Source organism: Herpailurus yagouaroundi, unplaced genomic scaffold (genome assembly GCF_014898765.1).
Source record: "Herpailurus yagouaroundi ecotype Mexico unplaced genomic scaffold, PumYag 188, whole genome shotgun sequence".
Classification (NCBI taxonomy): Eukaryota; Metazoa; Chordata; class Mammalia; order Carnivora; family Felidae; genus Herpailurus; species Herpailurus yagouaroundi.
In genome coordinates, this window is record NW_024412419.1 from 37,711,965 (window position 1) to 37,727,575 (window position 15,611).

At 45.4% G+C, this 15,611-nt stretch overlaps 1 protein-coding gene across 3 annotated transcripts in view; it reads left to right on the forward strand.

The window, feature by feature from the left end:
• MERTK (MER proto-oncogene, tyrosine kinase) overlaps window positions 1–15,611 on the forward strand; it is a 148,558-nt gene that overhangs the window by 10,668 nt on the left and 122,279 nt on the right. The window contains exon 1 of one of the 3 annotated variants that reach the window (XM_040496733.1): window positions 11,088–11,433. The exons of 1 other annotated variant lie outside the window; for it this stretch is intronic. In XM_040496733.1, coding sequence (XP_040352667.1) covers window positions 11,373–11,433 — 61 coding nt within the window. In that variant the 5' untranslated portion in view covers window positions 11,088–11,372. Of the gene's footprint in view, window positions 1–11,087; window positions 11,434–15,611 lie in introns of those variants that run through there. One more of the 3 variants, XM_040496730.1, reaches the window with a different exon arrangement.

The following is a 15,611-nucleotide window of genomic DNA, read 5'->3' on the forward strand; positions in this document are numbered from 1 at the left end:
AAAGAAAGAAAGAAAGAAAGAAAGAAAGAAAGAAAGAAAGAAAGAAAGAAAGAAAAGAGAAAAGAAAAAGAAAGGGAGGTGGGGAGGGAGGGAAGAAAAAAGAAAAGAAAGAAAGAAAGAAAGAAAGAAAGAAAGAAAGAAAGAAAGAAAGAAAGAAAGAAGGAAGGAAGGAAAAGGGAGGTGGGGAGGGAGGGAAGGAGAAAGAAAAAAAAAGAGGAAGAAAGGGAGGAACTTGATCCATACCTCATACTAGTTACTCAAAATGGATCAAAGATATAAATGTAAGAGTAAAATGATAAAACATTTAGAAGAAAGCAATGTAGGTGTACATTCTTGTGACCCTGGATTTGACAATGATTTCTTAGGTATGGCCCCAAAAGCTTAAGGAATCAAAAAAAAAAAAAAGGCAAATTTGACTTCATAAAAATTTTATGATTTTGTGTTTCAAATGACACTATCAAGAAAGTGCAGAGGTGCCTGGGTGGCTCAGTCGGTTAAGCATTGGACTTCAGCTCAGGTCATGATCTCATGATTCAAGGGTTCTGGCCCCGTTTGTGGGTTTGGGCCCCGCATCAGGGTCTGTGCTGACAACTCAGAGCCGGAGCCTGCTTCAGACTCTGTGTCTCCCTCTTTGTCTGCCCCTCCCCTGCTCACACTCTGTCTCTCTCAGTCTCTCAAAAATAAATAAACGTTAAAAATTTTTTTTAAATTAAAAAAGAAAGTGCAAAGACAAGCCATAAAATGGGAGGAGATATTTGAAGTCATATATCTGTATTTATCTAGGATATGTAATGAACTCTTACAACTCAACACAAAAAGACGACCCAATTTAAAACTGGGCAAAGGATTTGAATAGACATTTCTCCAAAGAAGATAAACAAATGGGGAAAAAAAAAAAAAAAGGTGAAAAAATGATCAGTATCATTAGTTATCAGGGAAATGCAAATCAAAACCACAGTGAGATACCACTTCACACCCACTAGGATGGCCATAATCCAAAAGTTGTACAGTAACAAATGTTGATGAAAATGTGGAAATATTGGAACCCTCCCACATTGCTGGTGGGAGTGCAAAATGGTGCAGCCACTTGGTAAACCAGTTGGACAGATTCTCAAAAAATTTAAACCTAGAGCTACCATATGACCCAGCAATTGTACTTCTAGGTATATACCCAAGAGAACTGAAAGTGTATGTTTACAAAAACACTTCTATATGACCATCCGTAGCAGCATTATGCATAATAGCCAAGAAGTGGAAGTAACCCATAATGCCCTTCAACTGATGACTGGGTAAACAGAATGGGATATATGCATACAATGGAATATTATTCAGCTATAAAAGGGAATTAAGTATTGATATGTGCTACAACATGAATGAACCTTGAAACTATTATGCCTAATGAAAGAATGCAGTCACAAAAGGCCACATATTTTATAATTCCATTTATATGAAACACCCAGAATAGGCAAATCTATAGAGACAGAAGTAAATTAGTGATTGCCGGGGGGTTGGAGGTTGGGGTAGAGGGTGGGATGGGGGAACAGAAAATGACAGCTAATAGGTATGTGGTTTCTTTTTGAGGCAATGAAATGCTCTAAAATAATGGTGCTGTTGCACAAGTCTATGAATGTAGAAAAATGGCTCCCTTATATACTTTAAAAGGGTGAATCTTGGGGCGCCTGGGTGGCTCAGTCAGTTAAGCGTCCGACTTCAGCTCAGGTCACGATCTCACGGTCCGTGAGTTCGAGCCCCGCATCGGGCTCTGGGCTGATGGCTCAGAGCCTGGAGCCTGCTTCCGATTCTGTGTCTCCCTCTCTCTCTGCCCCTCCCCCGTTCATGCTCTGTCTCTCTCTGTCTCAAAAATAAATAAACGTTAAAAAAAAATTAAAAAAAAAAAAAGGAGAATCTTGGGCTATGTGAATTATATCTGAATAAAGCTGTTTTTTAAAGTTCTTAGATAAGACACCAAAACCACAATCCTTAAAAGAAAAAAAAAAAAAACAATAATGAATTGAATCTCATCAAAACTAACATTTTTTGCTCTGCTAAGGACATTGTCAAGAAAAAGAAAAGCCAAGCTGTAGACTGGAAAAAATATATATATTGCAAACCACATTACTGACCAATGGCTTTTTTTTTCTTTTTTTTCTTTTTTTTTTTAATTGACATCCAAATTAGTTAGCATATAGTGAAACAATGATTTCAGGAGTAGATTCCTTAATGCCCTTCCCCATGTAGCCCATCCCCTGTCCCACAACCCCTCCAGTAACACTCTGTTTGTTCTCCATATTTATGAGTCTCATGTTTTGCCCCCCTCCCTGTGTTTTTTTTATTATTTTTGTTTCCCTTCCCTTGTGTTCATTTGTTCTGTGTCTTAAAGTCCTCATATGAGTGAAGTCATATGATATTTGTCTTTCTCTGACTGACTAATTTCACTTAGCATAATACTCTCCAGTTCCATCCACGTTGTTGCAAATGGCAAGATTTCATTCTTTTTGATTGCTGAGTAATACTCCATTGTGTGCGTGCTTGTGTGTGTATACGATATACCAGCATATATATATATATATAATAAGTATATAATATATAAAATATATAATTATATGTATAGTATATATATATATATATATACCACATCTTCTTTATCCATTCATCCATCAATGGACATTTGGGCTCTTTCCATACTTTGGCTATTGTTGATAGTGCTGCTGTAAACATGGGGGTGCATGTGTCCCTTCGAAACAGCACACCTGTATACCGTGGATAAATGCCTAGTAGTGCCATTGCTGGGTCATAGGGTAGTTCTATTTTTAGTTTTTTGAGGAACCTCCATACTGTTTTCCAGAGTGGCTGCACCAGCTTGCATTCCCACCAGCATTGCAAAAGAGATCCTCTTTCTCCGCATCCTCACCAACATCTGTTGTTGCCTGAGTTGTTAATGTTAGCCATTCTGACAGGTGTCAGGTGGTATCTCATTGTGGTTTTGATTTGTATTTCCCAGATGATGAGTGATGCTGAGCATTTTTTCATATGTCGGTTGGCCATCTGGATGTCTTCTTTGGAGAAGTGTCTATTCATGTCTTTTGCCCATTTCTTCACTGGATTATTTGTTTTTGGGTGTTGAGTTTGTGACCAATGGCTTTTATCCAGAACATATAAAGAATTCTGAAAACTCAAAAAAAAAAAAAAAAAAGAAACCTACAGCTTTGTTCCTTGATAAAGCTCTTATCATACTTAAGTGAGATCTTCATCATGATCATGGTTACTAATTGATTTATCCAATTGTAACCTGGTGAAAAGGAAGACAGATTCATATTGAAACAATGCAAAAAATATATATGTATATGGCCATGAAAGAAAAGAACTGGGTAAAGATACTTTATATAATATTTCACCAATACTACCATTATTCTGAGTGGTTTTGTAGATAACACTAATCAATATATATCATTAATCATAACATAATCCTTACTGGGTGTTTTTCTTTACTTGTTAGCTTCTGATCTATACACTCTTTTATGGGATTGCTTATTCTGAATTCCAAGGGGTCAGTTGGAATAAGATCCCATTTAAAGGATGTCTTATTCCAGTTTGAACAAATATGGCAATAAGATTGATGGCTAGCGATAAAGAAAAAGCTTTTTAATATGCTTATTAAAAGAAGGATATTACCTATAATTAAATCTAAAGTAGGTTTTGTGGCTCCTGTGTTAAGCAGTGTACTTATGCATTTGCCTCCTTCTGGACTAAAGAGTCTGCAAACCCTACCCCAGTCCTTTAGTGCAGATTGACAACAGTCTATGTTGACAATGCCAGTCCATTCTGTATCTATGGTACAGTTCTCAACTGTGGTTCTTTTGATGTTTCTTCCAGAAGACCAATTACTCTCGGGCAAGGGGGGCTCTCAAAAGGAGCTAATAGCTGGATTAACTCCAGCTATTTTGCTATGTGCACTTAGCTGTAGCACTTGTCTAGGTAAATTGTGGCTGAGGTTAGGGGCATAGCTTTTAAGACTTAATAACACTTTATTGTTGTACATGGAGCTTTCCCCTCAAGTTAGGAGACAGAGAGATGCAGAAAGAGGAAAGAGTTATTGACAAGACATTGTAAAAGATTAGCACACTTTGCTTTGGGGAAGAAAAGACTTATTTTCTCTCGTGTCCCTTTTTCAGTTTTCATTCCTACAAAAAGAACTACCAGCTTAGATTTAACAACTTCAGCCAAGGGTCAAAAGGAAACATGGAACTCAAAAACACCAACACAGAAGCTCCAGCACACATACACACACATGCGCTCACACATGCACACATACACCATTTTTGCACTCCCAGGGCCAACCAAACACCTCAAAGAGCACAGAGAATGCAAGGAGGTAACAGAAGTACAAGTGTCCAAACAGGCAACCAAAAACTATTATCAATCAGATTTCTATTGTCTGCTACCTTGCAGATCACCAGTCATCCGTTCCCAAGGAACTACCAGAACGAGCCCCCTGTGATTTCAGTACATTGTTCAGAAAATGGAATCTCATCTACTTACCATCCCCCATCCCGCCAACAAACTACAAGAACTAGAAACTTCTTACTTCCAGAACGGCTTTGGCAAGCAAAATGGAGTCTTTTACATGCACTATCTCAATTACCCTGCAACTACAAAGGCAAAACTCTTAGACTACTAGTATTTTGTTGAAGGAGCTAAATGGAGTCGCTTACCAGCATCAGTTCAGTTTCTCATTGGACTACAAAATCTAGATCTCTATGCTTATGATATGTTCTGAAGCATGCTGAACAAACCCCTACATCCACCATCTCAATTTCTTCTAATCTTCAAGTGTCAGACACTTGTACTTCCAGAACAGTTTTCAGTGCCTCGGTGAACTCTAGTGTCTGGATATTTGCACATCCCCAGTGTTGTTCAGCATGGCCAAAGAATATCTTATCAATGTCATCTCAGGTTTCCAAAAGCTGCAAGGGCTAGACACTGGTCCTTCCAGTTTGTCATTCACCCTTTCAAATGCCAGTCACTGACATGCTCCAATACTTGAGCTTCCCAAATGGTGATTTGAGGCTTTTATTTATTTTTTTTAACATTTATTTTTATTTTTGAGACAGAGAGAGACAGAGCATGAATGGGGGAGGGTCAGAGAGAGGGAGACACAGAATCCGAAACAGGCTCCAGGCTCTGAGCGGTCAGCACAGAGCCCGACGTGGGGCTCGAACTCACGGACCGTGAGATCATGACCTGAGCTGAAGTCAGCCGCTTAACCTACTGAGCTACCCAGGCGCCCCGATTTGAGCCTTTTAAACACACAATCTGAATTTGCCTTCCCTGCCCCCACCACACAAATGCCAGCACATGCAAATACGTGAACTGGATAATTTCCAATCTGTTGTTCAGCACATGGAATGAGGCATTTTGTATGCTCCGTTATCATACCCCAGCAAATTCAAGAACTGGGCACTTGGCATTCTGTTACATGGTTCAGCTTGCTGGCTGAATGAAGTGTCATACCAGAACTCTCTCAGTCCCATAACAAATAGCAAATACCAGATAATACTACTTCCATTTCTTTCCACCGCGGCGAAAACATACACCATCCCATTTTTATAACAAATTGTAACACTTAAATACTTGCACTTCTACTCTTTCCAGGATACCCGATGGGTTCTCTTAACATGCACAACATCACTTCCCCCAACCAACTACAAAAGCCCAACAATCATTTTACACAATGTTCAGTACACTGAGGGGCATCTTTAAACAATACTATCCCGGGGCGCCTGGGTGGCGCAGTCGGTTAAGCGTCCGACTTCAGCCAGGTCACGATCTCGCGGTCCGTGAGTTTGAGCCCCGCGTCGGGCTCTGGGCTGATGGCTCGGAGCCTGGAGCCTGTTTCCGATTCTGTGTCTCCCTCTCTCTCTGCCCCTCCCCCGTTCATGCTCTGTCTCTCTCTGTCCCAAAAATAAATAAACATTGAAAAAAAAATTTAAACAATACTATCCCTTTTTTGAGCTAGACAGTTTTGCTTCCAGTAAGTTTTTGGGGCCTGGCAAATGGATTTTCTTGCAAAAGAGTCCCCAAAAACCACAAAAAGAAATGCCTTTATTTCACGATGATAATCAGTATGCTGAAGGTAAACTTCTATGTACCATTTCATTTTGCAACAACTACAAAAGCTATTGTGCTGTGAGGGTCTGGAATTAGCCTGAGCTATTTTGTTAAAGTTCCTGCATGGCACTGACTCCTGGTCAGGGCATGAAGCATACCGATTAATAATGTTCCTTTGTAATCATGGGTTTGTGGAGGTTTAAGGAGATTTGTACCAACTTGTCAGCATTGTTTATTGAAAACAGTGAGGGGGATAATTTGCACCTGGTCTCAGCAAGACCCCAGAGGTCCCTGCTATGGAGGCTGATTATGCCTCCCAATATGCCTAGGTGACCAGCAAAATTTAAAATCCCCAGCTGAGCCACTATTTTGTGCTCCCTGTCTCCAAGGTGTCCCAAGTGGTTCCTGATCCAAGAGAGAAAGTGTATCTGGCCACATGCTTTGCAGAGGGAGGACGAAGGACCCTGTACCTGGCCTCTCTGGACCCTTTACCATGAAACAACCTTTAACTGTGATGCATATTCTTACTTTATTGTTGTTCCTATATCGTGTTCTCTTTTTGTAACAAACTTTAGGATTTTGATCTGGTGAGTTTTCTTTAGCAATGGATTTCTGTGTACCTGCTACTTAGCAGTTATACAAGTACAGCGGTAGGCTTGTGTTAGAGTCAGGATTCCTAGTGAATTACCTTCCCTACAACATAGTCACCAGAGAGGTATACACCTGTTGAGCTCACTGAATGGAGACCCTTCCATGCAGCATCTATGTTGCCTAAAAAACTACAAGATGTTGTGTTTTCCTTAAGATTTGGAGTATTCTGAGTTGCCTTTTTTTTTTTTTAACTCTATTTTTGAGAGAGAGACAGAGTGTGAGCAGGGGAGGGGCAGAGAGAGAGGGAGACACAGAATCTGAAGCAGGCTCCAGGCTCCACGCTGTCAGCACAGAGCCCTACGTAGGGCTCAAACTCACGAACCGTGAGATCATGTCCTGAGCGGAAGTCAGATGCTTAACCAGCTGAGCCACCCAGGTGCCCTGAGTTGCCTGTCTTATTGGCACCATCCCAGTCCCCCTGCAAATTTCAAGAACTTGGCATTTCTATTTACAACACGTTGCTCAGCACACTGAATGGAGGACAAGAGATCAAGGGGCTTAGAATACGTAGTGTTGGAACGTCATTATGTGGTACTGAAAGCACCAAGAATTATGACAGGGATAGTGTGAAGGAGTGACTATGGAGCAAGTACCAAAATCTTCAAGGAGGGGCGCCTCGGTGGCTCAGCTGGTTAAGTGTTTGACCGGCTCAGGTCACGATGATCTCGCGGTTGATGAAAATTCAAGCCCTGCATCCGGCTCTGTACTGACAACGTAGAGCCTACTTTGGATCCTCTGTCTCCCTCTCTCACTGCCCCTCCTCTGCATTCTCTCTCTCTCTCTTTCTCAAAAATAAACATTAAAAATAAAATACAATAAAATCATCAAGGAATATGAGAGAGAGAGAGAGAGAGAGAGAGAGAGAGAGAGAGAGAGCGCCCTAGGGGTCTGTAGATACCTGCAGCAAACAGGGCTGGTAACATAACATTCAAGCCACAGACTTTAGAGGGGAGGGACAGGAAATGGTCTTAGGGCAGCAAGAAGAACCCCACCTCCGGGCTCAGGGGCATGAGGGGACGTGAGTGTGGGAGCCATGGTTCTGCAAAGGAAAACCAGGGTGCTGGGACTGGAAGAGCATGGAATGGCTGCTGGGTGAGTGAGTCCAGGCTGTAACAAGCACGAGGGGCCGTGGGATGGCTCCCTCGTGGAGGTGCTGTGCATATGTCCCAGGTGTTGGTATTACACTTGGAATGGAGCATGAGCTCAGCTGATTTCTGTGGAATAGCGAATGAATGAATGGCTCTCTGGCACTGAAAGAGGGATGAGGCCATTTCCCAGCACACCCTCATTCAGAGCATGCTGAGGCCAAGCTAGCTGTGTAAATACTTTATCGGGTGGTCTGCACTATGTAAAAGTGGACAGGGGGAGGCCTGCCCTGAATGAGGGGGCCACGTGCTAGACTGGAGGGGGGAGGGGGGAGTAAATTACAAGCCACATCTGGGGACAAGGCTGAAAGGGTAAGAGGGGGGATAGCAGAAGGACAAAGAGAAATAAGACGGCTTTCCAATGGGCTGGTTGAGAACTGAGTCTCTACACAGTTCATGCGGGGAGTTCAACTGGAAGTCCTAAACCTTCTCATTGTTATGTTGAATATGATCAATTTACCGACTGGGATCACAAGGCCACTACATTTGGGGCGCAGCCCTTCTACACTCAAGTCATTGGGGGTAGTCTTCCCCAACCCCTGAATGGATGCTACTGCAGGCCCTTGATACTCCTCCTTTTTCTTAGGGAATAAACAACAGGGTTCCTCCCTGTAACACACCAAGTCTTAGTAAATGCACAACACGTAGTGGGCATTCAAGTATGGGTTCCAGGATGGTGTTGCCCTGTTGAAGTTGCACAAACGTGTATAGGCAGAGGTCCTATAAACATGGAAATAGTTGTTTAATATGGGAGTCCGATTTTTTTCTTTTTGGCTCACATTTCCCTTCACATGTCTTGATCCTGTGAAGAACACATTACATGACAATGTCATTTAGGTGCATGGCATGTATGAAACTAATAGGATAGAAGTGATATCCCACATTTTCACCAAGTTTTCCTATTTGTGGAAGTTAAAAAACATAGCTGCAAATTCTTTGACACTTCCATTATCAGGAGTTGGGGGGGGGGAGGGTGTCTCTGGTTCTTCCCTGGGAGAGTGGGGTTGTGACTGCTTCCACGGAGAGAGTCTGGTGAAGTGGAGCTAGGTGACCTCCGAAGCTAGGTTACAAAAGGCCAGACAGCTTCTCCCTCGTTCACTAGAACGAATGCCTGCTTTTGCCAGCCCAGGTCACCATGCAAGACTTCCAACTGCACTGAAGCCACCATGGAGAAGCCTCATTAAGTGCTCTGGTCTAGCGGCCCTAATCTTCAGGTCATCCCAGGGCAAGCGCCAGCTATGTGAGGGCGCAAGCCTCTAGATCAGGGGTTGGCCACCTTTTTTCTTAAAGGGCCATATGATCTCTGTCATGCTCCTCAGCTGTGCTGTTACAGTACCAAAACAGCCATAGATAACATACACACAAATGACTGTATTCCAATAACATTTACTTGCAAAAACAGGTGATGGGCCGGGAGGCTGTTGTTTGCTGACCCCTGTTCTAGATGATTCTAATCCCCAGCCATTTGAGCCTAAGATCCCAGCAGAAATGGGAGAGCAAAGACACACTATCTCCCTTGCACTGGTCCAAATCTCTGACCCACAGATTCCATGACTCTAATACAGTGGCTTTTGTTTTATCCCCATATGTCATATGTCACACAGAAATGGATAACTGGAACAGTTCCATGCAAGGTAGAGAAAGAGATTTGAGCAAACTTGAAGGAGTAGAGTTAACCAAGAGGGTGTGAGTCTGGGGGAAGAACATTGTGCGCAGTGGGAACAGTCGGTACAATACCCCAGGGTGGCAGAGTGTCTAGGGTACGTGAGCCATAGCAAGAAAATTGTGGAACGGCCCCACTGAGGTGTCCTGCCACCTTGCACATCTCCGCATAGGCATGTAGGCAGGACTTGACTGTAGTCTTACCCAGGTCTAGACCGACTGTGTATGGTTCCTCCTGGAGCACGAGGAGGTAAGCCTGATGAGCAGCTGTTTGAAGGCAACTTCATATCCCTTTCTTGCGGGAGACTGCAGGAACGTGTTTTTCTTCCTCTTCCATAGTTGTAGTTGAACACAGAACTTTCCATCTCCTCGCCTCCATGCCGCCTCCTCCCCTGAAGGATACAACTGCAGGCTCAGTATCAGTCTGTAAAACTGCCTGGGAGTAGTTTAGAGTTGGCTGCTCAGCGAGTGACCCGCTGCTCCCTCTGGCTTGGTGTCCTCCCACGGAGCTGGGGATGCAAGGAGCTGGCATGGTGCTGATCTTGCTTTGGCTGTCAGTGTAAGTCATAACCTGTCTAAATCCATTCCATTTGGGTTGGTTCTCTCTGTACAGCCAAATCTACCCAAAGAGGCCAGCCAGCCTCAGGGTCAGGGACTACTTGACAGGAAACCAGCATAAATGGAAGCAGAGTAAGGAGATGAGGTCAGAGAGGATAGGGGACCAGGTCCCATAGGACCTTGTAGGCCTTTGGCCTTTTGCAGCAAGAAAGCAGGAAACATTGGAGAGTTTTGAGAGTTCTGAGCAGAGAAACGACAATGATCTGGCTCATGGGGTCAAAAAGGATCACTTAAAATACATTAACCCCAAAAATGTTTCCTTTAAGAAGTTATGTAAGTTACTGTTGTAATTATTAGTAAAAGTGGCTTTGATTTCTTTTATGATTAACTTTCTCGGCTGCTGCCCTCTGGGCCCCTCCACACTTCAGAGCTACGGAGCTCCCTCCCTGAGCGTTGCCTCTCTCAGACTTGTCGCGGGCGGGCGCAGCAAACAATTTCTGTCATCACCAGGAACCGCTCCCCTGGAGGCAGTGCGCTCCCCGCCGCCAAGACTGGTCTCACACCTTTGGCCAGGTACCCAGGGAGCGCTCAGTAGGGAGCGGTGCCACGATGGTCTTGGCCTCTGGGAGCGTTGCTGCCAGGGTTTTCTGTGTCTTGCACGTCTGGATTGCGGAATCGCCGCGGACCCCAAGGTGCTGTACCCTCCTTTCGGGTCTGCCTCGGGAGCCCTCCACGCGTCTCCAACTTTTTCCCTGTCTCAGTCTCCCTCCCACCCACACGTGTTGAACTCCTGGCCAGCCCAGAGGCCAGGGCTGCTCTTTACTCCACACCTCCAGCCGCCCCTCCCCTCTACTGGTTTCTAATTCCCTCCCTTTCTTGCAGTCCCCTCCCTTTCTCTCCACCCCCGTCCCCCATCCCTGGCCGCCCAGCTCGGCCCATGGCCCGCCCCTCCGCACCCGTGCTGTCCAGCTCGGTCCCCTTCCTTCCCCTCGGCGGCCCGCCTCTCTGCCCTCCTTCCCGCCCCCTCCCCACCCTAACTGGCTCGGGTCCGCTCGGACTCGGCCCCCGGCCCGCCCCTTCCAGCCCTAGGCGCCTCCTGCCCGCGGCGCGGCCCCGCCACTTCGGCGCTAGCTGCCCCGCCGCCGGGACTGGGCTGCTTAGCTGGCGTGCTCGACCGGGGACTGGGCAGGTTTGGGACGTCCATCTGTCCGTGGATCGGGAGAGAATTTCCAGACGCGCTGCCCCGGGATGGGGTGGGCCGTGCTACCGCTGCTGCCGTGGTTCTTCCTCCCCGCGCTCTGGAGCAGAGGTGAGTGCGCGGGGCCCAGAGCCAGGCGCGGGGGGCCGGGGGCTTGCGGCCGGAGCTCGGTGAAGGGGGCGCGCCGACGGGGACGCGCCCGGCTGCCGGGCAAGTTTGCAAACACCTCCGCACGCCCCAGCGGTGCCAGGGCGTGGAGCGCGGGGGTCGACACCAACTCACTGATAGAGCGCCAAGGTCGGGTCGTGGGTGCGTGTCCCGGTGGAGCCGGCTAGGGGGTGGGCGCCGAGGGGTTCCCCTATACTGCGGAGGAGGAAATGGAGCTCGGCCCGGCCCGCTGCAGGTCGCCAAGTTTTCAGCCCCCGGGAACATTGGTCGCAGATCTGGTCGGGAACGCTCTGAAAACTTTACCCTAGACACCGCTGCGTAGTTGGACCCCTGCTCTGTCAGTAGTCCTGGGAGCCGCGGGCCCCATCTCCCAAGGGACCGGTGCCGGGGACGAGCCGCCTGGGGAGTTGGAGTCACATTCTTGGTGCTGCGATCGACCCGGGACGGGAGTCCGCCAGGGAGGGACTGCCTGCCGTCCAGGCTGCTCCCACTGGGCCCTTATGGACAATGTTAGCACCCCTTTACAGGGACACCCTGTGAGAGTGGGGGCCCTGGACAAAGGGGAAGCATTCTTTTAACCCCTGTTATTGCTGAACAGAATCTAATGTGCTTGGACAGCGTCTGAGTTTGTCCTGAAAATGTCACATTCCAATGTAAGATAGTGGATTGATAAGTAGAGGCCAAGTAAGGCAGGTTCCATTCTTAATCAACTGTTTGGAGAATAAGTTTTTAACAAGCTAGAAGTTTGATTGCTGATGGCATTTTTTGACTAAGCTGGGAGAGAGTAACCAGGCTTTACCAAAAAGAAAAAGAAATGGTGGGGGATGCCACATCCCTGGCATTTTTCCTTAAGCTAAAAGTTTTCTATTTCAATTTAGCATGTGGTTTTTGTTTCTTTTGCCCATGAACATGACTGAATAGCTTTTACCTAATCACAAAGATTTTTTTTAAAGAATACCTGGAAAGTTCAATTAGAGTTAGGCAATTTACTTAAAATTTTTTCCTTTGAGGTTTTCCTTTGAAAGGTCAGTTGCTCAACTAAAAAATTTTTAAGCAGTGAACATTCTTGTTTCATACATTAAATTACATATGCAATTTATAATTTGGGACCACATAGTAGTTTGAAGCAAACATCAAAAGCCAAACCAATCAAAGAACTAAAACAATTCTGTTTTACATCCCCACCCAAACCCTTCAAAATTCGTCAGCATTTCTGTCAGATCCCGCTTTTCATAATCTGCTGCAAATTTCTATTTTGCTACTAGTGAGGACTAGCCGTACCTAGTCTTGGTGGTGAACGTGAACGTGGTGACAATTATGGGAAAAGTAACAGAAACGATAGTTTTGGTGCTTATAAGGTATTTAAAAATGAAGCGTTTCTCTAAATTTTTTAAAAACCATAATCAAAAAACTCTTGTAGCTGACAATCAGCTTTAGTCAGATAATCATAAAATGTCTGCTAAAACCCACCCAGAAGGAAGAATGAAAAATGTCTGTTTTTCTTCTGCCTTTTGCTTTTTATCTTGAATTTACCTGTGAGATGTGTGACAGTGTTGTATATCACTTTGCAAAAGCTTAAAGGATGGAATTCTCACTGACAGAATTAGAACAGAAGTAAAAATGCTATGGGAAGAGAGAAATTAGACTCTGTCCAGTTATAAGATTTTAGAGAGAGAGAGAGAGAGAGAGACAAGGTGAGGGATGTGTGTGTATAACAATGGAGAAGAATTGGTAAATAATTAAAATTCACATAGCACTTTAACCCAGGACAGCCCGCCCCCATGCACACACATAAACACCATCCCACAAAGAATTACCCACGCGCAGAACTGAAACTGCTGAACCAGGGGCATCAGGCTTTCCAATCTTTCCTTTCCGCTCAGTCTCTGATGGGGGAGCCAGTGAGCAGCAAAACCAGGCAAAGGGTGGCTCTCTAGAGGGCCAGGGAGAGGATAGAAGAGGAAAAATATAAAAGTGGATTAAAGTGAGCAAATCAGCCCATGATAAAACTGTACATGCAGCTAAACATAGTCCTTAGAACAAATTGGGCTTTTAAAACCCTTCAACATTAGCATTTTTACCCCAAACTGATGCCATAACAGATATTACAATATATTGTAAACGTTTTCCTGGGGAGAACTTGAAGTTGTCCTGTTGCTGACAGGCTTTTTGACAATGGCCTTGAATGCTTTTTGGAAGTAAGCAGGGCACATTTTAAAGATAATTTTTTAAAAGGGGCGCCTGGCTGGGGCGCCTGGGTGGCGCAGTCGGTTGAGCGTCTGACTTCAGCCAGGTCACGATCTCGCAGTCCGTGAGTTCGAGCCCCGCATCGGGCTCTGGGCTGATGGCTCGGAGCCTGGAGCCTGTTTCCGATTCTGTGTCTCCCTCTCTCTCTGCCCCTCCCCCGTTCATGCTCTGTCTCTCTCTGTCCCAAAAATAAATAAACGTTGAAAAAAAAAAATTAAAAAAAAAAATAAAATAAAAGGGGCGCCTGGATGGCTCAGTCAGTTGAGCAACCGATTTCAGCTCAGGTCATGGTCTCACAGTGTGTGAGTTCGAGCCCCGCGTCGGGCTCTGTGCTGACAGCTCAGAGCCTGGAGCCTGCTTCGGATCCTGCGTCTCCCTCTCTCTCTGCCCCTCCCCTACTCATGCCCTCTCTCTGTCTCAGAAATAAATAAACATTAAAAAAAATAATAAATTTTTAAAAGTCATTCTGGGGGCACCTGGGTGGCTCAGTCAGTTGAGTCTCAGACTCCTGATTTTGGCTCAGGTTATGATCCCAGGGTTGTGGGATCAAGCCCTGCATTGGGCTCCATGCTGAGTGTGGAGCCTGCTTGGAATTTTCTCTCTCTCTCTCTCTCTCTCTCTCTCTCTCCCCCTCTCCCCCTCCCTCTTTCTCTCTTTCTTCCCTCTCTCCCCCACTCCTCTTTATCTCTCTCTCTTAAATGAAAAAGCAAAGAAATAAAGTCATTCTGATCTTTCTTTTTTTTTTTTTAATTTTTTTTTTTTCAACGTTTATTTATTTTTGGGACAGAAAGAGACAGAGCATGAACGGGGGAGGGGCAGAGAGAGAGGGAGACACAGAACTGGAAGCAGGCTCCAGGCTCTGAGCCATCAGCCCAGAGCACGACGCGAGTCTCGAATTCACGGACTGTGAGATGGTGACCTGAGCTGAAGTTGGACGCTCAACCGACTGAGCCACCCAGGCGCCCCTCTACTTTCTTTTTAAAAAGAATTTTTTTAATGTTTATTTATTTTTGAGAGAGAGACAGAGCACAAGTGGGGGAGGGACAGAGAGAGAGGGAGAAACAGAATCGGAAGCAAGCTCCAGGCTCCAAGCTGTCAGCACAGAGCCTGATGCGGGTTTGAACCCACAAACTGTGAGATCATGACCTGAGCTGAAGTTGGACGCTTAACTGACTGAGCCTCCAGCTGCCCCCTGATCTACTTTCTTAAAGTGATGACTGGAACACAGATACGTTTAAAATTTAACAGTAACTATGTTTTTCAATTTTAATTTTAGAAATAATTTCCAGATTGGGGTGCCTGGGTGACTCAGTCGATTAAGCATTCAACTTCAGCTCGGTCATGATCTCACGGTCCGTGAGTTCAAGCCCCGCATCAGGCTCTGTGCTGACAGTTCAGAGCCTGGACCCTGCTTCAGATTCTGTGTCTCCCTCTCTCTCTGCCCCTCCCCCACTCACGCTCTGTTTCTGTCTCTCAAAATAAAAATAAACATTAAAAAAATTAAAAAAAAAATTTTTCCAGATACTCTGAAGAGCAGGGCCAGTGAGTTGCCCGTCAGAGCTGGTTACGAACAGGTTGAATCTTTTAAGATGCCTGTGAACTGGGAACATGCTACCAGGTAGAAAAGCTGAGCCAGGATGTTGGTTCCCTCCCCAACCTGCAAACAGACACATATTTGTAACTGCTGCTTCCTATGTTATAGCCAGAATGAGGTTTTGAAGATGAACTGGACTGTGTTGTCCCCTGGTTTAAAATCCTCCAGTGGCTTCCCATTCCTGACCAGCGTTTGCAAAGTTGCCAGGAGCCCCCTCCCCACTCCCCCTGCCTCATTTCTAGTTCTGATGTTCACTCTGCTCCAGCTATAAGCGTCTGTC